Source organism: Rhinichthys klamathensis, unplaced genomic scaffold (assembly GCF_029890125.1).
Source record: "Rhinichthys klamathensis goyatoka isolate OS25496 unplaced genomic scaffold, OSU_Roscu_1.1 h1tg000174l_1, whole genome shotgun sequence".
In the NCBI taxonomy this organism is placed as follows: domain Eukaryota; kingdom Metazoa; phylum Chordata; class Actinopteri; order Cypriniformes; family Leuciscidae; genus Rhinichthys; species Rhinichthys klamathensis.
In genome coordinates this window covers 267,969-292,461 of record NW_026606704.1, presented here as the reverse complement: position 1 = coordinate 292,461, position 24,493 = coordinate 267,969, and the positions used below count along the sequence as shown (strand labels likewise).

General features: G+C 40.5%; 3 protein-coding genes across 4 annotated transcripts in view; 2 read left to right on the top strand and 1 right to left on the bottom strand.

The window, feature by feature from the left end:
- The window catches only part of eloal (elongin A, like), a 33,311-nt gene extending 32,548 nt beyond the window's left edge, over positions 1-763 (bottom strand). For both annotated transcript variants that reach the window (XM_056260153.1, XM_056260154.1), the window contains exon 1: positions 662-763. In XM_056260153.1, coding sequence (XP_056116128.1) covers positions 662-733 — 72 coding nt within the window. In that variant the 5' untranslated portion in view covers positions 734-763. The remainder of the gene's footprint in view (positions 1-661) is intronic.
- Positions 764-1,908: 1,145 nt separating this feature from the next.
- On the top strand, positions 1,909-9,365 carry klhl31 (kelch-like family member 31). Its single transcript, XM_056260152.1, has 3 exons — positions 1,909-2,017; positions 4,007-5,209; positions 8,398-9,365. Exons 2-3 carry the CDS (start codon positions 4,035-4,037, stop codon positions 9,128-9,130), a joined length of 1,908 nt encoding a protein of 635 aa, XP_056116127.1. The 5' UTR covers positions 1,909-2,017; positions 4,007-4,034; the 3' UTR covers positions 9,131-9,365.
- A 5,611-nt stretch (positions 9,366-14,976) lies between these two features.
- The window catches only part of gclc (glutamate-cysteine ligase, catalytic subunit), a 62,891-nt gene continuing 53,374 nt past the window's right edge, over positions 14,977-24,493 (top strand). Inside the window, exons 1-3 of the mRNA XM_056260151.1 lie at positions 14,977-15,370; positions 17,069-17,181; positions 23,878-24,060. Coding sequence (XP_056116126.1) covers positions 15,221-15,370; positions 17,069-17,181; positions 23,878-24,060 — 446 coding nt within the window. The 5' untranslated portion in view covers positions 14,977-15,220. The remainder of the gene's footprint in view (positions 15,371-17,068; positions 17,182-23,877; positions 24,061-24,493) is intronic.

Genomic DNA, 24,493 nt, shown 5'->3' with positions numbered 1-24,493 from the left:
CGAAATAGTTCATCAAAGTTGTCCAGGTATTGTTCAAAATTCATGTATAGCTTTGATGAAAGGTTTTGATCCACTTTAAATGTTGACTACAGCCTTAAAAACAGCAAAAAGGATCACAAAGACTATAAAAAGTTGACTAAAAAAATGATTATTGTTGCATCTGGGTTCTTTGCTTTCTTAAAGCAGACACTGCAAAGGCACTTAAAACAATGTTTTCAATAATTAATCAAGCTTTATGCTCAACTGGGCTAGTTGTCATACTTGCATTACTGATATTATAGGTTATGTATTTGGTTTACGGTGAAATTTTAAACAAAAAAAGCAAACATGGAAAAGGTAACATGAGACACGTGACTAAATCGCCCAAACCTCACATATGAAAAACACTCCTGAGCAGTTAAAAAATTAACCTTCATTATATAGTAGACTTGTTTAAATGCGTCCCAGTCGTCACCAGCTATCAAACCCCTAACGTTATACTGATATATTAGTTCAGTCTTCATTAAGGTGTTCGTTAATGAGGTGATTTGCTTAAACGCAGGCCTACAGTTCCTGAGATCAAGCCTGAGTGACAACTTGCCCCGGAGGCTTTATCTTTCAGCCTGTTTGCATTGAGCAAAGCGATTCAAACTGTGTGTGTTGACGACAGACAGGATCCTACCGTGTGTCCTTCACAGGATTCTTTCAGCTGATGCTTTAATTGCAAAACCTTTTTCACATCAGCTTCGGCCATGTCAGATCCTCCTCACACGCATGCGCACTTCATGCACTTATTAAAGTCTCGCCATAATTCTCTCGTCACCTTTATATGGGCGGAGACGATATGAGAGTGGATGTAGGGTTTCACCTTGTTGGAAAAAGCCTATTCTATAGATTCTATAATCCGTACACGAGCTTTCGGATAAATAAAGCGCTAAGATCCTATACACTCCACAAACACCATCAATCACACTTTTAAACACTAGTCACTGAATGGAAGCGATTATTTACACCTTTGATCAAATTTGCAGTGCACTGAAAAAACTAAAACATTTGCATTTAATTGTTTGTGGTGTCATTTGTGCACATGCGTCCGACGCGTCGCGTCACGCGGTTAGACTCGTCATCTGACCCTTCGAAACACCCATAGGCTAATATTGGCAATTAGTTGGGTTTCAGATCATAATTTCCAGGAAACAATTTGGATGAAGTAGCTTGCATGAATAAAGAAGTAAAAATAAAATAAAAAAAAACGTTTAGGTAGCCTAGGCTATAAAGGTAGTAACATTATACAAAACTGCACTAGGTTAATTTATTAATGGGTACTTCCATTAATAAAAACATTGATTTTTAAACGTCGGCTATTAGCTACTAAACGTTTGCATGTGAATTTGTTTTTAAACGATTTAATGATGCTTCAGTTCATAGGCTATAACACAAAGAAATTCAAACATTATGAGTATTTTATAGTTGATCTTTTACTGTTACTTTATGCAGCTGTTAGTGTAGGCTATACGTTAGAACGTTCCATAGAACGTCACCCTAAAGTTCCAATTTGGTTATTTTTTGCGGGAACCAAATAAGTAGCTACTATTCAATACTGAAATATAGTATGTGTGTTTTTTTTTTAATGTTTTGGTGTGTTCATATTAGTTTGGTGTGTCAAGTTAAAAAGTAAATTAACCTTCTGCAGAAAAGGTAGAGAACGCTTCTGGAGGCGCCTGTTCTGTTCCGTTCATCCACAAATACACACGTCTTGCTTTTTCTTTTTTGGTGTGTTTTAATGTTTATCCTTCTTGTAGTATAACCTGCCTGACAGAACCCGAGTCCACCAAACGCTCTTCACGCCTTTATGTTTGTGTAATTCTGACCTGTCCTGTTGCTGAAATAACGGAGCACATTTACGATCAATATAGAGGAGGAGTTACTGTGTATTCCTCTGACGGGACACCTCTCTCTATCTTTCTCTCTCTCTCCTGCACACCAACTTAGGGGTGCAAGTCTGTCCTTCTCCTGCACCTACTTCATCTCGACATCGGTAAGTTCATTATTGTCTTTATACTAAACGTTTTCGGTGGATCTTTGCAGCAACATGGTTTCAACAAAGAGCATCTTCTTCACAAGCTTGGCTTTGTGGGGTTCTTGAGTTGATGGTTCCTGTGAGTTGCGTTATGGGTGTCAGATCAGAGTGTTCTAGGTTATTTAAAGTAATTAAAGTAACACACACACATATATATATATGCATGTGTGTGCGAACATAGCCTAGCCTACAAAGACAGCACTTATAGATCCTACTAGTATAAATTATTTAACTTGTACACAGATAAAAAATAAAAGAAAAAAGTGTTGGTGCTGAAAGGACAGATGGGTTCCAGTGACTTCGAGTCTATTAAAGGAACAGCAATGATACACAGTCTTTCTATTCTTGGCCATAGTTGTGATAACTTGTGACAGATGCAAAGAGAGCAATGCCGAGGTGATATGCTGCGATAACAACTCTTAAGAGTTCATTAGGCTAAAGCTTTACACTTCTTAGATGACTTTTGGTTTACCTACTTTTCTGTTTGTTTGTTTTTTCGCTTCTTGCTAGAGTGACTCTAATTGTAAAAGGGATAGTTCATCCAAAAAATAAAATGCTGACATTATTTACTCACCCTTATGGTTTTCCACACCTGTATGAATTTCTTTCTAATGGTGAACATAAATTTTAATAAATATTTTAAAGAATATGTGCAACCAAAGATGTATTGGACCCCATTGACTTCCATAATAAGAAAAAAAGAAAAAATACTATGGAAGTCTATGGGGACCATCAACTTGCTTAGTTTCATTTTTGGGTGAACTATCCAACATGAGAAAAGTGTCCGACTGGTTCAGTATGAGAATGTTGAGAAGTTATTTTTTTATTGATAAATTGTAAAATGGGCTTAAAAATTAATTCTAATGCTTTTGCATTCTCTCGCAAATGTGTTGCGCTCCCCCACAACTTTGCATTTGCAGTGAACGCAAAGTTTCTCTGAAGCTCAAAAGCTGTGGAATATATAATTTTTCTCCCATCTTATATTTTTTTCCATCACAATGTCCCTTTAGTGCGTCCGTATAGGGTCTGATTGTTTAAAGGGAATAAAAAATAGAAGGGGATGTTTGTTTGTTCATGTGGTTTTCTTTCTCTTCAAATAAAGCCCTTAAAGTGACCCTACGTGGACTACTCTAGCTGTTGTTCTTTACATTGCTGGTAGCCTACATTGTGAAATGTGAAATGTGTGAAATGGAGCACTGGGAATCTGAAAAAGTGTGTATTTGGATCAGGGTGATCCAATCCAATGTTGCTTTAAAAAAACAGCACAAAAGTAAGATTGGTTACCTGATCCTGGATAGCAAACCTTGGGATTTCCAAATCTATAAATCATTCTGATCCAAATTAAGGGTACGTTTACACGACAACGATACGCTTAAAACGGAGAAGTTTTTCCTTTGCGTTTTCTGCGCACAGGCGACACCTTCGTCAAAACGATCCCCGTTCACACGGATCCACGAAAACGACTAAAAGCGCTGTATTCTGCTGCCAGGCCAGGAGATGGCGATGAAACCCTGTGTAGACTGAACACGTGATACGCATGTGCATGACGTCATCGTCTTCAGAGATTCAAGTTTTTGTTGTTAACATGGAGACCGTTTTCAAAAACTTGCACTTTAAAACCCATTTTCAAAAGTTTGCATTTTCAGGCGCCCAAAACGCCTTTGTCGTGTACACGAACGGCCAAAACGCATAAAAAGTTTTACGTTTTTTGGTTGAAAATGGCGTCGTGTAAACAGCCCCTAAATTTGGGCCCAGTCTGCAACCACTATGCACATTTAGGTGGACACATCCTAACCTACTATGTTTATATGGTCAGTGATTAAGGCTTTTTCAAAAATCGATTCTTGAGCTATTACGTTTGGTCTTGGGTATTGGTTAAAATCCTTTTTTATAGGAGAACTACTTTATATAAATGGTAAAAATGTGCTCTCCTTTTGTCAAAATTAGGTCTTGGCTGTGACCCATCACTACAGTCATGGCACCCAAAAAGAACAAGACCGCTAAGAAGAACAAAGCTGATATCAATGAAATGACAATTATGGTAGAGGACAGTCCCACCAACAAAATCAATGGGCTCAACACTCTCCTGGAATGTGGAAATGGCTTTAGTTGTATCTCAACGGAGGTCACCGACCCCGTCTATGCACCAAATCTCTTGGAGGGTCTTGGCCACATGAGGCAAGACAGCTTTCTCTGCGATCTGACTGTCGCAACCAAGTCCAAGTCTTTTGAAGTTCACAAGGTTGTGATGGCTTCTTGCAGCGAGTACATCCAAGCAATGCTCAGGAAGGATCCATCCCTCAAGAAGATCGAGCTCAGTGAATTGTCCCCGGTTGGTCTGGCTACAGTCATCACATATGCCTATTCTGGAAAACTCACCTTGTCGCTCTACACAATTGGTAGCACCATCTCAGCAGCCTTGCTGTTGCAAATCCATACTTTGGTGAAGATGTGCAGCGATTTCTTAATGCGGGAGACTAGCGTGGAAAACTGCATGTATGTTGTGAACATCGCCGATACTTACAATCTGAAAGAGACGAAAGAAGCGGCTCAGAAGTTCATGCGGGAGAACTTTATTGAGTTCTCCGAAATGGAACAGTTCCTAAAACTCACCTACGAGCAAATCAGCGAATTTCTCACGGACGACTCCCTTCAATTGCCTTCTGAGCTCACGGCTTTCCAGATCGCGATCAAGTGGCTGGACTTCGATGAGAAGAGGCTGAAGTACTCTCCCGATCTCCTGTCCAACATTCGCTTTGGAACGATCTTACCTCAGGACCTTGTCAGTCACGTACAAAACGTTCCCAGGATGATGCAAGATTCTGAGTGCCACCGTCTTTTGGTGGATGCCATGAATTACCACCTGCTGCCATTCCAGCAGAACATCTTGCAATCCCGAAGAACCAAGGTCCGCGGAGGCCTACGAGTTCTGCTCACGGTGGGTGGACGGCCTGCGCTTACCGAGAAATCCCTCAGCAAGGACATTCTCTACAGAGATGAAGACAATGTCTGGAACAAGCTCACGGAGATGCCCGCGAAGAGCTTCAATCAGTGCGTGGCTGTTTTGGATGGGTTCCTTTACGTGGCCGGTGGAGAAGACCAGAACGATGCAAGGAACCAAGCAAAACATGCCGTCAGCAATTTCAGCAGGTACGATTTTACATCATTTTTAGTAGGGCTGCACGATTACTCGAAATGAAACCGCACGCGATTTGGTGGAAATAATAAGGCTGTCATTATTTAATGCGCAGTTTGTCAGTGCAGCGGCTGATCGGTAGTAAATGCTGCTCCGTCTGAACACCAGAGTCTCTCTCACACACACACACACACACACCACATATCCCTCTGAACACCAGAGTCTCTCACACACACACACACACACACACACACACACACACACACACACACACACACACACACACACACACACACACACCACATATCCCTCTGAACACCAGAGGGCGTCTCACACACACACACCACATATCCCTTTGAACACCAGGGGGCGTCACACACACATACACACCACATATCCCTCTGAACACCAGGGGGCGTCACACACACATACACACCACATATCCCTCTAAACACCACAGGGCATCTCACACACAAACACCACATATCCCTTTGAACACCAGGGGGCGTCACACACACATACACACCACATATCCCTCTGAACACCAGGGGGCGTCACACACCACATATCCCTCTGAACACCAGAGGGCGTCTCACACACACACACCACATATCCCTTTGAACACCAGGGGGCGTCACACACACATACACACCACATATCCCTCTGAACACCACAGGGCGTCTCACACACAAACACCACATATCCCTTTGAACACCAGGGGGCGTCACACACACACACACACCACATATCCCTCTGAACACCAGAGGGCGTCACACACACACACACACCACATATACCTCTGAACACCACAGGGCGTCTCACACACAAACACCACATATCCCTTTGAACACCAGGGGGCGTCACACACACATACACACCACATATCCCTCTGAACACCAGGGGGCGTCACACACCACATATCCCTCTGAACACCAGGGGGCGTCACACACCACATATCCCTCTGAACACCACAGGGCGTCTCACACACAAACACCACATATCCCTCTGAACACCAGGGGGCGTCACACACCACATATCCCTCTGAACACCAGAGGGCGTGTCACACACACACGCCAAATATGCCCCGCCGCTGAAGTTCGATAACACACATCACTCCAGGAAATCCCTGTGGGCATCACACTTTCTGTATCTCAATAAACAGAAGATTGAAACGCTTTGATTGATTAAACATGACTAATAAGCACACGACTGCCTTATTCTGTGTAAGAAGTGAGCCGCGTTTTCTATGGATCACTGAGCCGTCCGTCACTGACAAGCTGCGCATTATAAAATAATCGCAGCCTTTGCGATTTCATAATCGACATTCATCCAAATCAATTGATCGCACAGCCCTAATTTTATTACAAAGGCTTTATTGTCAACTGATACAAAATATAATTGAGCTGAGATGCATGACAAAAAAGTATCGATGTCCGCACTCTGAACTTAATCTCTGGGAAAGTTTATTTAAAAAACTTGTTACACTTCTAGAGCTAAATACATTTCTAGAGCTTAAAGTCAGCATGAAACGGAAGTTGCGCTCGTCTTTTCTTCCCTATTGTGACGTATATCTGAGTGAAACGTCTTCTCGAACAAGAACAAATGTAAAGCGGGTCTTGATTGAATGGTTGTGGTTTGCTCGCTAAACACGATTGAATGGTTGTGGTTTGCTCTTCCTACGAGTCCACACTTAACACTTCGCGATATAACGCTTTAGAGCTTAAAGTCAGCATGAAACGGAAGTTGCGCTCGTCTTTTCTTCCCTATTGTGACGTATATCTGAGTGAAACGTCTTCTCGAACAAGAACAAATGTAAAGCGGGTCTTGATTGAATGGTTGTGGTTTGCTCGCTAAACACGATTGAATGGTTGTGGTTTGCTCTTCCTACGAGTCCACACTTAACACTTCGCGATATAACGCCGCTTTGACAGCCGGGAAGAAGTCTTCAGAAAGTGCACATCGAGGGCGCTCACGAGCACCCTTCTGAAACCTAAAATGACAAGTGAGACCCCCTACGGTCTTACAATTCCTGCCGCGTGAGTGTGATCGTGAAGTCCACGAGACGTCCCAAATTGCACCCTAAGCTCTTGCGATCTTCCTACGAGTCCGCACTTTCGTGACGTAATGCCACTTTGGCTGTCTGGAAGAAGTCTTCAAAAGTGCGCATCGACCGCAAAGGGGGCGCTCGCAGGCACCCTTCTGAAACCTGAAATGACAAATGAGACGGTCTTGTGGCCTTAACGTACACGAGCATGCGGCAGCTATTGTAAGTCCACAAGACCGCAAGTGCACGTGAAGTGTGCCATTTGGGAAAGGGGCTGATGGGTAGAAGTCTTCTGCGAGCACCCTTCTGAAACCTAAAATGACTAATGGGACACCCTACAGTCTCATGGACTTAACGGAAACGCTCATGCAGAGGGCATTGTAAGTCCACAAGACTGTAAGGCCCTGTCCCAAATGGAACCGCTCTTGCGATCTTCCTCCGAGTCCACACTTTTGTGACATAATGCCACTTTGGTCCTGTCCCAAATTGCACCCTAAGCACTCGCAGTCTTCCTACGAGTCCGCACTTTCATGACGTAACTCCGCTTTGACTGTCAGGAAGAAGTCTTCAAAAGTGCGCATCGAGGGCGAATATCGACCGCGAAGGGGGCGCTCGTGAGCACCCTTCTGAAACCTGAAATGACAAATGAGACACCCGTAGGGCAATGGTCTCAAATTCAATTCCTGAAAGGGCCACAGCTCTGCACAGTTTTGCTCCAACCCTAATCAAACACACCTGAACCAGCTTATCAAGGTCTTCAGGATTACTAGAAACGTCCAACCAGGTGTGAGTTGGAGCTAAACTGTGCAGAGCTGTGGCCATTGAGTTTGAGATCACTGTCCTTTGGTCTTGTGGACTTACAATAGCGTGTCCATTAAGTCCACCAGACCGTAGGGTGTCTCATTTGTCATTTTGTCATTTTCACAAGACCCCATGTGCACATGAAGATGTGCCATTTGGGACAGGACCGATATCGCTGCAAGATAGAGGGGAAGTTATTTTGATCGAAGATTCAACATAGAGGGAACATAAATAAAAAAAGAATGATGTGCACAGATAAATCCTTTGTAACAAACACTGCAATAGTCCATAAAAATAAGAATTGTCCATGGCTTTATCTCATGTCCATGCATCACTTACGAGTATTTCTCTCCTCAGATATGACCCCCGATTCAACACGTGGATCCACCTGGCTAACATGATTCAGAAGCGCACTCATTTCAGCCTCAACACCTTCAACGGCCTCCTGTTCGCTGTAGGGGGACGCAATTCTGAGGGCTGTCAGGCGTCCGTCGAGTGCTACGTTCCCTCATCGAACCAATGGCAAATGAAAGCTTCAATGGAAGTCCCTAGATGTTGCCATGGCAGCACAGTTATCGACGGCAAGATCTTGGTTAGCGGCGGTTACATTAACAACGCCTACTCTCGCGCCGTGTGTTCTTACGACCCGTCCACCGATAGTTGGCAGGATAAGAATAGCCTGAGCAGCCCGAGAGGATGGCATTGCTCGGTGACCGTCGGAGATCGCGCTTACGTTATCGGCGGAAGCCAACTCGGCGCGCGTGGCGAACGGGTAGATGTCTTACCGGTTGAGTGCTACAACCCTCACTCGGGCCAGTGGAGCTACGTCGCCCCCTTGCTGACGGGAGTGAGCACAGCAGGTGCTGCCACCTTGAATAGCAAGATTTACCTCCTGGGTGGATGGAACGAGATTGAGAAGAAGTATAAAAAATGCATTCAGGTGTTTAACCCCAATCTTAACGATTGGACTGAGGATGATGAATTGCCCGAGGCTACGGTCGGTATCTCATGTTGCGTTGTCACCATCCCCACACGCAAAACACGAGAGTCGAGGGCCAGCTCTGTTTCATCCGCACCGATTAGTATATAAGCTGCGAGAGAGAGCAGTGGGGAAATGTTGCGAGTTGTAATTGAGTATGATTTTTTTATTACTATTTGTTAAAGGTCAGCCTTTCTCACAGATGCCAAGATTGTCAGTTCATAGGAATCTCGGGAATGGTGAATGTCAAATCACAACATAGCAGGGGTGTAACGATACACAGAAGTCACGGTTCGGTACGTACCTCGGTTTTGAGATCGCGGTTCGATATGAGTTTGGTACGTTTAATTGTTGATTTCACACAGCGCGTTGATCCCGGGAAATTGCCGGGAAATTGCCAGAACGCCTTCTGTGCGAATGCAAACACGACCCGGGATTGATGCCGGGTTGTGGACCGAGTAACATTGCCGTGATCAGTCCCGGAACGCGCGCTTTGTGAACTGGAGGTCTTCACGGGTCCACTTGGATCCGAAAACCCGAGGGCCGACCCGAGACCCGAGCGGGTTCGGGTCCAAAACTCCGACGAGTGTCTCGGACACGGGTCGGATTCGGTATTAGTGGCCTCGGGTCTCGGGTAATTTAAAATAAATATGCCTTTTCCAAATGGACCCGAGAAGACCCGAATTCTTTTAAACTATGTTGGGCATTTAAAATTGCAATATTTAAAACAACTCTATGACACCGTTCTCCCACTTTTTCTAAGTGAGAGAGCGAATCCGCGCTTCTACGTGCAAATGGGCTATAAGCATAAGCACGGTTGCCTCCGCATTTACTCAGTTAATCGCTCCACATAAACCAACCCCTCCCTTTGCCAAGAAGAACTAGTGCGCCATCATGTGGATGGATGTTTGACTAAATGCAAGTATTTGAATTGTCGTTTAGCCAGGCCTGTCAATCAATTTTAAAAATATGCGACACTGTCAGAAAAGCATGGAGTCGATAACAGAAATATGTCAGGGAAAAAAACGAATGGTGGTTCTAATCATCGTATGGTCCGGTAAATAACATTATGCCAAATTTTATAGGACGTAATGGGTTACAGTGATGTGTGATTGACATTTTAGCACTTCAGCGCGCTTACACTTGCGCGTCTATGTTAAGTGCATTTTTGAGAAACGCAGGGCTGCAGGCTGTGCACAATGTAAATGCCGTTTACGTTCAGGTCCAGTCGGGTTCTATAGGAAATGGCGTCAGGTCGGGTCGGACTCGGGTCTAATTTTATCGGGTCTGTCTCGGGTCGGGTTTTTCTTTTAAAAAATACAATTTATGCACGTCGGGTTCGGGTAAGTAGTGATTCGGGTCGATTCGGGTCGGGTACAGTTTTTAGGACCCGAGAAGACCTCTAGTGTGAACACAAGCCGTAATCAATGCCGTGTCGTAATGATGACGCTGAAGCGTACGTAATGCGCTAGTGTGTGAACACACTCTCTGATTCCGGAAAATCACTGGCAGTGTGAATGAACCAAAATCAAACGAACCTGGGTCACTTTATCCGTGTATTACCCGGAATCTCTGTTCGAAAGGGGCTTAATTGATAGATTGACAAATGCTGCGCGTTAAAATGCGACGGCTGTTTTCAAACGTATTGGTTTGATTGACGTTATGTGCGTAGCCTACGTGAGAGTTCATTAACCTGCGGGACAGTGGCGTATGCACAACGTTCAGTATTATGCTTTCTCAAGAAATCACGGAAAGATGAGCGAGAATTAGAAAAAGAGCCTACTTTACATTCCCACGAGGAGACATATCCTCAGGACACGCATTGGTAACACTTTATTTTAAGGTGCTTGTAATAAGCAGTAATTAACAGTTAATAAGACACTTATAAGACCTTATAAGATGCATATAAGATGCATATAAGCATTAACTACTTCATATAAGGGTTAATTAAAGGTCCAGGCCCTGAAGAGATCAGGGAAACTACTCCCTCTTGGGAAGGTAAATTTTTAAGTGACTGGGAGTTTGTGTTACCATTTATGTTTGTTCGGCTGTTCTAAAAGTGCAATGTATTGATACTTGAGAAATGTATTATTTAATTTAATTTATTTATTATCATTAGTTAATGCTTATATGCATCTTATAAGGTCTTATAAGTGTCTTATTAACTGTTAATTACTGCTTATTACAAGCACCTTAAAATAAAGTGTTACCGTGTCGGAAGTCCAGAGTATTCCCGGTGGATTTTCGAAGTGTGGATCCGTGCTCACTATAGCAGCTGATATTACCCACAATCCACTGCGCTTTGGAGGAGGATCCAGTTCAGAACTACAAACATGAATAAAAAGTGTTCAGAAAACTACAAAACATGCGCAACCGACGGTTAAGTAGAGAGGTTAGATAAAGGGACTAATAATCAACATTTAAACTGATAAAAAATATTTATTTAATGTTATCCGTGTTATATTTTATATAAGGAGGATGTGTGTAACTAAGCAACAGAGAGCAACCGTTAAAGACGCTATTTAATGACGTGATAGTGTCTCGCAAAGATTGTCTTGGCTCTCCTGCTACACTCAAAAGTATACTGTTTCTTCACACAAAGAGTACATAGGCCCAGTATAAATAAGCGAATTGAGACGCAGTGGGTTGGTGCGTAGAGCGTCTCTTCTTCTTCTGCTCTTTTTCCTGTTGTGGCGGTTAGCAAACGGCGTTGCATTACCGCGTGCGCCCCCTTCTGGACTGGAGTGTGCATCGCCTGTGACTGACTGTGTTCATCGTCTGACTGTATTGAACCGAACCGTGACGTCTGTACCGAGACGAATGCATGTACCGTTACACCCCTAAAACATAGAAATCACAAATTCACAAGTCACTAATGTTTAAAATATAAGCATCTTGAAAAGAAAAAACAAAGTATTGATGTGTATTTAAAGGTGGTTCAAAGGTTGTGGAAACCGGGAAAGCGAGAGAGATTTTTCTTGGAGGTAGAATTGTTGTTTATAATGTTTACGGAGAAAAGGAAACGCACACAAACAATACATATCTGTAAAATCAAGTCATAATTTTCATTGGGAACATATTTTCCAAGAGGGGGCCAGTTCTCCAGTTACGATTCGATTAGTGCCTTAATAGCCTACCTTAAAAAGAGGTAATTACAGCATATTAGACATTCTCCTTTGATTAACAAGCAATGATGATGCACTGTGAGCTTATTAATGTGGGATAAGCCAGGTTTTTCATTTCACTTACTCCTTAACATTGTCTTTATTCATTAATCATTAGGCGGCAGGGAGATAACAAAGGTTTATAACCCAGTTTGCACTGTAAAAACACCAAAGCAGAAAGTGTGTGAGGAATGATGTGAAGAACACTGAGGGATTTACAGTGATGGCATTTTTCTGAAAGCAGAATGAATAGATAATTGTGAAGAAGTTTTGGCCTGAACTGTCCGAGGACGAACACAAACATCTGCTTTGTTTCCGGATGGTTCATGAACTTTAATGTTCTTATTAAAAACACAAATGTGACAACTGAACACACTACTGATTTATTACTTTAAAAAGATATTGCTTATTAATGTAAATCATTGGATTGCATTTAGCATATACATACTGTGATACATGTTGTCAAACAATAAAGCTCTGCATATTTATTAAAGCTTCTTAAGAAATGTTGCATTTTTCTATTTCTATCTTAAGAAAAAATACATTTTTCTATTTTGGACAATCATTATATATATATATATACACTACCAGTCAAAAGTTTTTTAATTTTTTAATGTTTTTTAAAGAAGTCTCTTCAGCTTCAAAACAAACAGAAAAATACGTAATATTGTTAAATATTAAGACAATTCAAAATAACTGTTTTCTATTTTAATATATTTAAAAATGTCATGTGATCAAAGCTGTATTTTCAGTCTTCAGTGTCACATGATCCTTCAGAATCACCCTAATGTGATGATTTGATGCTTAAAAAACATATTATTATCAATGTTGAAAACAGTTGTGTACTTTTTACCCCCCAGGATTCTTCAATGAATAGAAAGTAAAAAGAACATTTATTTGAAATATAATCTTTTGTAACATTATAAATGTCTTTACTGTAACTTTTAATAAATTTAATTCATCCTTGATGAATAAAAGTATTGATTTATTTTATTTTTCCCCCCCAAAAGATAAAATAAAAATTCTCACTGACCCCAAACTTTTGAACGGTAGTGTTTAATGTCACAAAAGCTTTCTATTTCAGATAAATGCTGTTCTTTTGAGCTTTCTAAAATGAAAGAGAGAGAGAGAGATTCCCTTCCCGTTTGTCTGACCAATGAAAGACAGTCATGGTTGTGTTTGCAGTTCCCTTCGCTGCACAATCCACTGAGTAAACCTGTACAAAAGCTTTGACTTTACACTTTCAAGTTCACTAGTAAACACACCGATGGGCGTTGGAGCTAGTGGCAGATAACAGAGAGTATGACAATGCAAAATCATAATTATGATGAATGATGATAAAAGTGAATCTGCAGGAAGTGACTCCTGACCTAATAATAAAGGCCTGACCCCATTTGCCCTTATTTATGTTACTGAATTCTTCAATGTAAACTGTGTACATTTGTCACATAAAAGCATCTACAATGGTTTAAAGGGATGGTTCACACAGCAAACAGTTGATGGACCCCATTGACTTCCATAGTATGAAAAAGAAAATACATGGGGTTCATCAAGTGTCTGGTCACCCATATTCATCAAAATATCATCTTTTGTGTTTTGTGTTCAGCAGAGGAAAGAAACTCACACCGGTTTGGAAGCACTTGAGGGCGAGTACAGGGTTTCTGGGTGAACTATACCTTTAATAGACGTTACACTACATGGTACTGAAAATAAAACCTAAAAATATCCTTTAGCAAACATTCTGTGGTTATAAAATAGTAATAATCATAATTATAATGGAATAAAAAACATTAGGGAACATTCGGTGTAAGTTATTGATTAATTGTTATTATAAAAATGAAATAACCATTAGGGAATGTTCTGTCACTGTGTAAAGAATTAATGGTTATTAAAATAAATAAATAACCATAAGGGAATGTTTTGTGTAAAGAGTTAATGGTAAGAAAGAAAGAAAGAAAGAAAGAAAGAAAGAAAGAAAGAAAGAAAGAAAGAAAGAAAGAAAGAAAGAAAATAACCATTTGGGAACGTCCTGTGTAAGGAATTAACGATTATAAAAATAAATAAATAAATAAATAAATATCCATTAACGTTCTGTGTAAAAAGATGAATGATTATAAATAAATAAATAGTAAATAACCATTAGGGAATGTTCTGTGTAAAGAATTAACGGTTATAAATAAATAACCATTAGGGAATGTTCTGTGTAAATAATGAATTGTTATAAATAAATAAATAAAATGACCATTAGCGAAAATTCTGTACAATACATTAAGAACGTTTTGTGTAAGTTATTAATGGTTTTTAAAACACACACACACACACACACACACACACACACACACACACACACACAACGCCATATATAAGTGATGGTATTTGTCTCAGAATCATGCAGCAAATGTTCATGGTTGTAAAAATAAAAAAACAACAAAAAAACCGTTCTGTGTTTGCTGACCTTGGTGTTGCTCCGACCATAACCCAAATCATTCACAGCCAACATATTCCAAAATACAAACAATATTATCAAAATACAAAGACAATATTTTCACAAAAATACAATATTTTTCTGCATTGTCATGATTACAAAAGCACATTCAAACTGATGCGCGTGTTGTTGCCTTGACCACGCCGTCACCATCAGCGCACAACAAAGAGGAAGAAGGAATTGCTGAGTCATAATATGATGACGCGCCCGCAACGACACGGTCACGTGTTGTCAGTGCAAGCAAAGTGTGTGCGCGCGAGGACAGGACTGACATAACTCGCGCACTCCGATCAAATATCAGCAGCTCGCAGCTCGAGGCCGCTTTATCCGCGCATAACGTGAGTTACAGTGAAACCTTCCCTCGAGAAAGCGCCTGGAAACAAAAGCGATTCATTTCCTACTGAAAAACGAATCGTTGAAGGGCCTAGCGCGCGCGCTCGCCCGCATTATAGATCATCGCTTGTCACTATCACGAAACGCCTGACGCGGCGGAGGAGAAGTTGCAAGTTGAAGTCCGTAATAATCATAAGCCAGGGTTTGTAGGTTTGTGATATGGGCTTGCTGTCTCAAGGCTCACCGCTCAACTGGGAAGAGACCAAGAAACATGCTGACCACGTTAGAAAGCACGGCATCCTTCAGTTCCTCAACATCTACAACAAGGTGAAAGAGCGACAGAAGGATGTGCTGAAATGGGGAGATGAGGTGAGGAGGCATGCTTTCCTTTACATACTCAGAAATCATATTTTATAACTGCATATGTATGGGGGACACGTGGTTGCGTTGCATTAAACGATGCAATGGTGATGTGAGCAGGTGCACCTTCAGCTCACTGTGTGTTTGTTATTAATGCACTTTTTTTTGGACACACTTGACTTGATCTTAAAAAAAAAAAAACATTGTAAAGGCTCATGCTTACAATCTTGCACTTGGTTTTGTAGATAAATGCAAAGTTTAGACTTTATATAAGATGTCTATTTTACAGCAATGCAAAGACATAAGTCTGATAGGAAAGGAATGTGTTTATTGTGTTGATGTATTACAAAACATTCGCTGTTATTGAGTTGGATATGGTTAAGGTTAGAGACAGGTTTGCTGGGATGGGTAAGGGAAGGTCAACAGTGTAATTACCCCAAACTATCCGGTACAACAAATGTCCACCTGACCTTTGACCTCCTCAGTGATGTTTAAAAGTAATCCTAAAATGAAGTCTCCCTGTAGTCAATAATGTTATCCTTTAAAGCTCATCTTTGATCACCAAAATGACATATTAAAAAAATTATAAAGCCTTAAAATAGCTTGAACGTAACTCGACACCCTCGCCTCATTTAGTCTGCGTGGTTCTATGAATATGCAAATGAGCCCGCCTCCACTCACTCACTCACTCAGAGATCCACTGGTTGACGATCACACGTTGATCTGATTGGTTACAAGGTCGTTTGTGGCGTCAGAAACACCAGCGATTTCAAACCGTGTTTTTGAGACTGTCTTTGGTTCACTGCAGTTTTAAGGAGGAAATACTCAGCAATGCTGTCGACTTATGAACTTACACATGGCGTGTCTTAAAGCGTATTAAAAACACCACATAGACACATAAACAACATTAAACGCTGGAGTTTCACCGCAGGGGGACTTTAAACCACTTTAGGAGATTGTGCTGAAGATCCAGGCAAAATATGGCTGCCTACTTTAAAGAAGCACAAATACAATATCTTTTGGGTTTGACATCATATTCTCCCATTTTTATTAGCCTATTATTTCAAAGTTTCGGTGGTTATTCAAACTTCGGGAAATGAGTGGGCGTATTGAGTAATGTATGTGTAAAGTGCTCAGGCGTGTGAAGATCTGCCCTCTTACACAATGATTTTTATTTTATGGATTTTGTGCAAAGATCCCATTTCTTTTGGTTGGATGGCTGTGCCGTTGCTCATCTTTCAGCGGGCTGTTCACTGCTCTTTAAAGAGTACTAAACTAAACATTTGGCGCCTAAACGTGTTTGCATGTGCAAACTCGCAGTTCATGTAGGATCAACAGGATAATGTCGATTTCTGAACCTCCTATTGAAATGGCTTTTCATTTCATTACCTTTGACCAGCCAGAAGACGGCAATGGATTTACGATAAAACCTGCTGGAATGTTGTTGGTTTAGGACAACCCTTTGTTCGGCGTTAGTGGATTTAAAAGGCAAAATGAATGGAATGGCATCCGACTAGGAATGTGTTTTTTTACTTTCATAATGAATGTAATAAGAAGAAAAACACTGTGCTTTGTCATTGTTGGTTGGGTTTGCAAGGCAAATAATACCTCAGCCAAAGCAGGAACTATTGTTTTCTTGTGGTCAGTATGTTTGCTACAGTAGTAATGCGATCAACCGTGTGATAAGAGGTCTAACTCATCCCACAGGTGGAGTACATGTTGGTGGAAATGGATGACAAGCATGAGAAAGCCCGTCTGGTTCTGAACGGGAAGGAGGTTTTGGAAATCCTTCAGGAAAAGGGGGAAAAGATCAACCCTAAGTGAGTAACTGAGTGTGTCACAAAAATATTCTGAACATGTTGGTGTGATGATGACCCCCCCCCCCCCCCCCCCAAAAAAAAAAACAATGTTAAAGTTTTCCACTTAGAATATTTGGTCGATACCGATAATTCTTTATATTTGGAAACCGATAACCGATATATCGGTCGATAAATCTAAATCCAAAATTTTATAATTTTCTGAGAGCCTGATTACAAAAACAAAAGTCTCACCATTAAAAGCCACGTCCCAAACACACACTATTATGTTCTCGTGATAATGTTATGTAGCCGATATGACACACGTTGCACTGAACTGCATTTTCCTTTTTGTATTAATTCCAATCATATTTCAAGCAATTCAAAACCATCATGTTGAACAGTGCGCATCTGAAGTGTTTCAAATTAAGGAAATAATGCAGTATTTATCGGCTTTAATATATCGGGCAAATTTTCTTATCAGGCTGATAACGATAATATTAAAAATGATCATATATTATTGGTTGATGCCGATATATCGTAGCCTGGTTCTACCAGACTCTCGTACATTTCATTTGTACAGAGAGTCTGGCACCGCTCCATTGACAAGCGTTTACTTCCTTGTAGGCGGGTATTCTATTGAAGTCTAAAACTATTGGATCTGCCCAGAGTCACTCTATCTGCCATAACCAATCGCTAACGTTTGGTCGTGACATATGTCTTTTCCCGAACCCCGTGGGAGGATGGCCATAAACACAAAACTAAGCAAAGATTGTTCTTGCTCCGGCTTTAACTTCTTGATATTCGGCAGCGTTGCCACAACGGACCGAATAGCTTCACTCGCATCTGTCTCCTCTGCCATTACTGAGCTACAACTCAAAATAACGCACGAGTCGACATCAACGTCATCGTTCTCAGCCACTCCCTCTGTTCGCTGATTGGCCCGGTAAAAAATTGATTTCTGGAAACCGAAGTCTACAGCACAATCCCAGACGTAGTACTGAAGGAAAATGAAATTGAGCGGAAGTGCGTAGGAGGGCGGAGCCAGGCTAGATATATCGTGCATCCCTATTATTTAGTTTACATACTCCTAGATTTACAGGCTCCTCACAATCATGACTTCAACAATAGCAGGTTTAGCGGCAACTGTGTTAAAAAAGCCGGGATAAAAAGGGTTTGTCACCATTGTTCATTTATTTGATTTATTAGCTCCTTTTTTACACTTTAACTGTAAAGTCTTGCAGCCAATCCCTCTTTTATGCATGTATTTAATAAGTCAAGATCGATAGTATCTTTTGTGTTTACTGTTCCTCTCCCTTTGATTAGACTTGCCTCTATTGTGCTATTTTAAAGGTTCCTAATGTTGTTTCAGAGTCTCCTGCAACAGGTTTAAATGCATCTAAGGTCAAAAACACTTTATTTAAAGGATTAGTTCACTTTAAAAAAAACTTTTGCTGATAATTTACTCGCCCCCATGTCATCCAAGATGTCCATGTCTTTCTTTCTTCAGTCGAAAAGAAATGAAGGTTTTTGATGAAAACATTCCAGGATTTTTCTCCATATAATGGACTTAAATGGGAACCATACGGTCCAAGGTCCAAAATACAGTTAATAACAGTTTCAGATGCAGCTTAAAATGGCTTTAAACGACACCAGACGATGAATAAGGGTCTTATCATGCGAAACGATCGCTCATTTAAAAAATAAATAACAACGTTTAAGTTTTATAAGCTCACATGCTCGCCTTTCTCTGTTCTGTGTGACTCTCCTGTTCGAACTCGTTCATCAAAATGAACAAATCTTTTTCCGAGTCAATTCGTTCATTTCGGTCGTTAAATGAATCAAATGACTCGAAGAAAGATTTGTTCATTTTGATGAACGAGTTCGAACAGGAGAGTCACACAGAACAGAGCAAGGCGAGCATGTGAGCTTATAAAACTTAAACGTTGTTATTTATTTTTTAAATGAGCGATCGTTTCGCATGATAAGACCCTTATTCATCGTCTGGTGTCGTTTAAAGCCATTTTAAGCTGCATCTGAAACTGTTATTAACTGTATTTTGGACCTTGGACCGTATGGTTCCCATTTAAGTCCATTATATGGAGAAAAATCCTGGAATGTTTTCATCAAAAACCGTAATTTCTTTTCGACTGAGGAAAGAAAGACATGGACATCTTGGATGACATGGGGGTGAGTAAATTATCAGCAAAAGTTTTTTCAAAAGTGAACTACTCCTTTAACTCATAATCTCCACTGCAGCGTCAGCTCTTTCTCTCAGTGTCTGAAACGCTCCGATAAAGATTCAGTCTCTCTAAGCCCCGCCTCTCTGAGAGCTGCTCTGCTGTGATTGGTCAGAAAGCAAACGCTCATTATCATATGTGAATCTCAGCTCTTGATCACAGTGATACGAACAGTAACGATGGCGAGGGTTTCACCGTATCAATCTCATCAAAGTGGATTTGCTTTGTGAGCAGAAAACAGTGTCTTCTCGACACGAACAACACGAACCCAACTCTCCCAGTCTCAGATACACTACAGTGATTGAGGGCGGAGCTAAGAGACGCTGATCAGCCAATCAACACTACAGGCTGCAGGGTTCCAGACTGCGACCAAATTGGTCGCATATGCGACCATTTTTTGAGCATGTGCGAGTTAAAATGTTATGTGGTCGCATTTGTGCGAGTGGACGCTTGAGCAACAGAACGCCGTTGTATCAGCTGCTGCAGTCCGTAACTTATGTTCAAAATGAACGAGTAGGCTACATCATGAATCCATTTTCCAAATCGTGTTTTTGACTTATTCTGAATCACTACGGTACGCCTATAATAAGTGTTTATATTCGGACTATTTTATCCCGGGGTCGTCTCGGCTGCAGAGTAGCCCAGTGCCTGCGTGACTCGCCATAGACATTAACGGAGAGAAGTAGCTCCGGCTACAGTGTTCTTTCGCAAGACACGTGCAGTTTATTTATTGACTAACGTAGATGTCACGCGCATTGCACACTGATGGTGAAACGCGCCAATTACGAATTCACGAATTAAGGCATTTAAAAATTATAAAAATGGTCTCACGAAACACAGAGCCCCTTCCTCCTACGTCTTTTCAGCGGTTATATTTTCCTCTGTCGAGCGATTACTCTCATGATCGCTCGACAGAGGAAAAGGAAATTATTATAAAATGCAGAAGGTAAGGAGTGTGAGATTTCTGCTTTTTGTTACAACTATAAACTTTGATAACGAAAAATCTGTATCAGTTTATTATAATACTCTAATCTTTTAAAATGTAATGCATACATTTGAATGTTTAATGATTTTTAAAAGATAGAAAGATGATAATAGACAGATAGATAGATAGAATATGATTCAAATGTAAATAGATAGATTGTATATAATTCAAATGTAAAATGCTTAAAATTACATATTAAAATTACTGTCCAAAATCCATGAAAATCCTGAAATTTGGCAATGATAATTAATATATTACAGGTATTTCTGCTGCAACCCAGAAAGCCTTTGCTAGCCTTGGTCCATTAAAACCACTAATCATCAGCATGCATTGATTAATCCCATGGCATGTAGCAAAAAAAAAAGAAAAAAAGGTGCGACCAAATCATATGCTGGTGCGACCAACTGAGAAAGTTGGTAGCACCAGTGCAACCAGTGGAAAAGTTAGTCTGGAGCCCTGGGCTGGCATTATGCAAATTAGTTACAACCCTACAAAGATATTACTGACGACTCGTTTCAGTTCAGAATCACTTCTTTCTTTTAGGAGACAAAACCTCCATGTATCTGCACTTTGATCTTTGAAACTATACAGAACTTTTACATTCACAAACAGCTCTATTACACACTACATTTAAATTAACAATAGGGCCACTTAAATCTTTCTTTTTTTTTTTTATTACGTGCTCATCAGAAGTTAGTTTGGAAAGGATACGCATTATTTGAAGTTTGATAAGTTGTGTAGGAGTGAGGAACGTGACCTGTGTTCAGGTTCCCACGGGTCCTTAAAATCATTGAAAGTTTGTGAATCTGAAAAAAACATTTCAAGGCCCTGGAAAGCTTTTGAAAATAAACATTGAAAAGTGCTTGAATTTAATTTGTGCAAGAAGTTTTCTGGAATTATTATTCCCTCGGGTCCGCTAATGTGTTATTCCGCCAACACTTCGTGGCCTATGCGCACTAGCTTGCTTGATTTGCGTTAGTTACGCGCATTCCCGCGGTACGTTAAGTGTTTCCTGTGTGGGTGCTTTGTGTTGTACGTTTTCATGATGTTCGCGCGCGCAAAACTACTACGCTTCACAGACACACCGTGAAACATTGCAGAAATAGGCTGGACACATGAGCCTAAGCTCTTTTCAATAAAGGAATACAGAATTTTGGAATATAGGATATACCGAATATTATTCAGTTTTATGCAAATTCATATGGCCAAAAATAAATGCAAAAAAAAAGAGCTTTTTTGCATAGTTGTTTGACACATACATGTGAACTGTAACAATGTATCATACGAGGTAACACGAACTACATTAAAGGAGAAGTTCACTTTTAAAAAACTTTTGCTGATAATTAACTCGCCCCCATGTCATCCAAGATGTCCTAGTCTTTCTTTCTTCAGTCGAAAAGAAATGAAGGTTTTTGATGAAAACATTCCAGGATTTTTCTCCATATAATGGACTTCAATGGGGTCCAAACGGTTCAAGGTCCAGATGACAGTTTCAGTGCAGCTTTAAACGATACCAGACGATGAATAAGGGTCTTATCTAGCGAAACAATCGCTCATTTCAAAAATAAAAGTTGCGCGTTCGTGACGTCACGTAATACGCAATTACGTTGAAAAGGTCTCACAGAACAGAGCAAGGTGAGCATTTGTGCTTATAAAACTTAAACTTTTTAATTTATTTTTGAAATGACCGATCGTTTCGCTAGATAAGACCCTTATTCATCGTCTGGTGTCGTTTAAAGCTGCACTGAAACTGTCATCTGGACCTTGAACCGTTTGGACCCCATTGAAGTCCATTATATGGAGAAAAATCCTGGAATGTTTTCATCAGCAAAAGTTTTTTTTTTAAAGTGAAATAATCCTTTAAGTCATTGAATTTGAATATTGGACCTGGAAAGTTCTTAAAAGTTCCTTGAATTTGAAGTTAACCATAGGTGTGGGAACCCTGTATGTCTGTAGCTCAGGGGAATATCAGCACACACATACACGCACATGCACACACACACACACACACACACACACACACACTGGGAAATGAGAGAGTGGCATTCCACATTACTGCCTCTCTGCTGCACACACTGAAGAGTGTCACAGCACTGTACACTTCACATCGATGATCACGGTCAACACGTTTGCATTAGCCGTAGACTCGTATACTCCACGATGTGGAAAAACACTGATGGAATCCAGTCATAAACATGTAATTTACTGTAAAATGTCATGGAATTCTGCAAATTCTGGATGAATAAATCAAACTTATGGTTGTATAATTATTCAAATCTTGATATGGACTGATGTCTGTGAGTATTAAAGCTTAAAAAAAACTGGAATCCATAAAATTTAAACTGGAGAATAAAACTGAATTTGAGAAAAAAAAATGTAATTTCATAGACTGATATATTCCACGATGTGGAAAAACACTGATGGAATCCAGTCATAAATCAAACGTATGGTTGTATAATTATTCAAATCTTGATATGGACTGATGTCTGTGAGTATTAAAGCTCAAAAAGATTATTTAAATATGTTTGCATGATTGCTCATACACACACAGAAACTCAAAGGTCTTCACGGCGACCTGTCACAAGACAAGTTTGGTTTGGCTTGACATTTTGTCTGCCAAAAAATAAAAGGAATTGTTAAATTTTCATTTGTTTGAAAGGTTTATTAAATTGTTTGGTTTATTCCATTGATTTCCAACGTTTTTGATGTAATGAATTTGCATTAATTTATAAATCCAGAAAAAAAACGGAATTTCTGAGGAAGTAATTTATTAAGTGAAAGTTCTATAAATTCAGTTGATTAGTCATGCATTTTGATTATTAATTTAATCAAACCATTAAAATGGAATCAATAAAATTAAAAATGGAAAACACAGAATTTGGTGAGAATTGGATTTGAGAAAAAAGTGTCAATTAATAGATTGTTGATAAATTGTGTAGGTTTCATGAATTGTTTAGATTTCATTTTCAAGTTTCATTTATTGTTTAGTTTTTTGATTACTAAAATTTAATTTAAGCATTAAAAAGTCAAAAAAAATAATTGTGGAAATTTTATAATTTGTCTTTTCCAAACGTTAGAATCCAAACTCTAGTCATTGTGTAATGTATGATATCTGTTCAGATATTGTAGTGATTTTCAATATTTTAGGTGTCTCTTGATTGTAGTTGTATTGGCCACAGCTCTCTCTTTACATCATCATTGGCCGTTGTCTGTTGTGTTGTGCATTAGTTTGTATTAGTGACATCCATCATATTCTTGGTCTAGTAATGTACTCTCTTATCATCATTACTGGCCGTTGTCTGTTGTGCTGTGCATTAGTTTACATTACTAGAGCAAGAATGTAATGGAGGCCACTAATACACTAGTGCTCATTTATCTACCAATGCATAATGGATTAAATGAAGTGCTTCTGCTAGTAATTCACATTTATAAGTTCCTTTTCATAAAGAGACAGAATATTGATCTTGAAGTGTGTGTGTGTGTGTGTGTGCGCAGCCACCCGACGCTGTGGAGGCCGGAGTACGGGAGTTACATGATCGAAGGCACGCCGGGACAGCCGTACGGCGGCTCGATGTCGGAGTTCAACACCGTCGAGGACAACATGGGGAAGCGGAGGAGAGAGGCGTCATCTGTGCTCCAGCTGAACCAAACTCTGCTCACAGTCACCGCCTTCCCCAGGTACACACACACACACACACACACACACACACACTCACTCACACACACACACACACACACACACACACACACACACACACACACACACACACACACACACACACACACACACACACACACACACACACACACACACACGTTCCTCAGGCAAACACACGTTCCCCAGGTACACACACACACACACACACACACACACACACACGTTCCTCAGGCAAACACACGTTCCCCAGGTACACTCACACACACACACACACACACACACGCACACACACACACACACGTTCCTCAGGCAAACACACGTTCCCCAGGTACACACACACACACACGTTCCTCAGGCAAACACACGTTCCCCAGGTACACTCACACACACGCACACACACACACGCACACACACACACACACGTTCCTCAGGCAAACACACGTTCCCCAGGTA

What these genes read in the sequence shown, in the direction of transcription:
- klhl31 (XM_056260152.1), top strand. Translation starts at nt 4,035, where the DNA reads ATGGCACCCAAAAAGAACAAGACCGCTAAGAAGAACAAAGCTGATATC. An exon ending in GCCGTCAGCAATTTCAGCAG is followed by an intron (nt 5,210 to 8,397) that starts GTACGATTTTAC and finishes TTCTCTCCTCAG; the next exon opens with ATATGACCCCCGATTCAACA.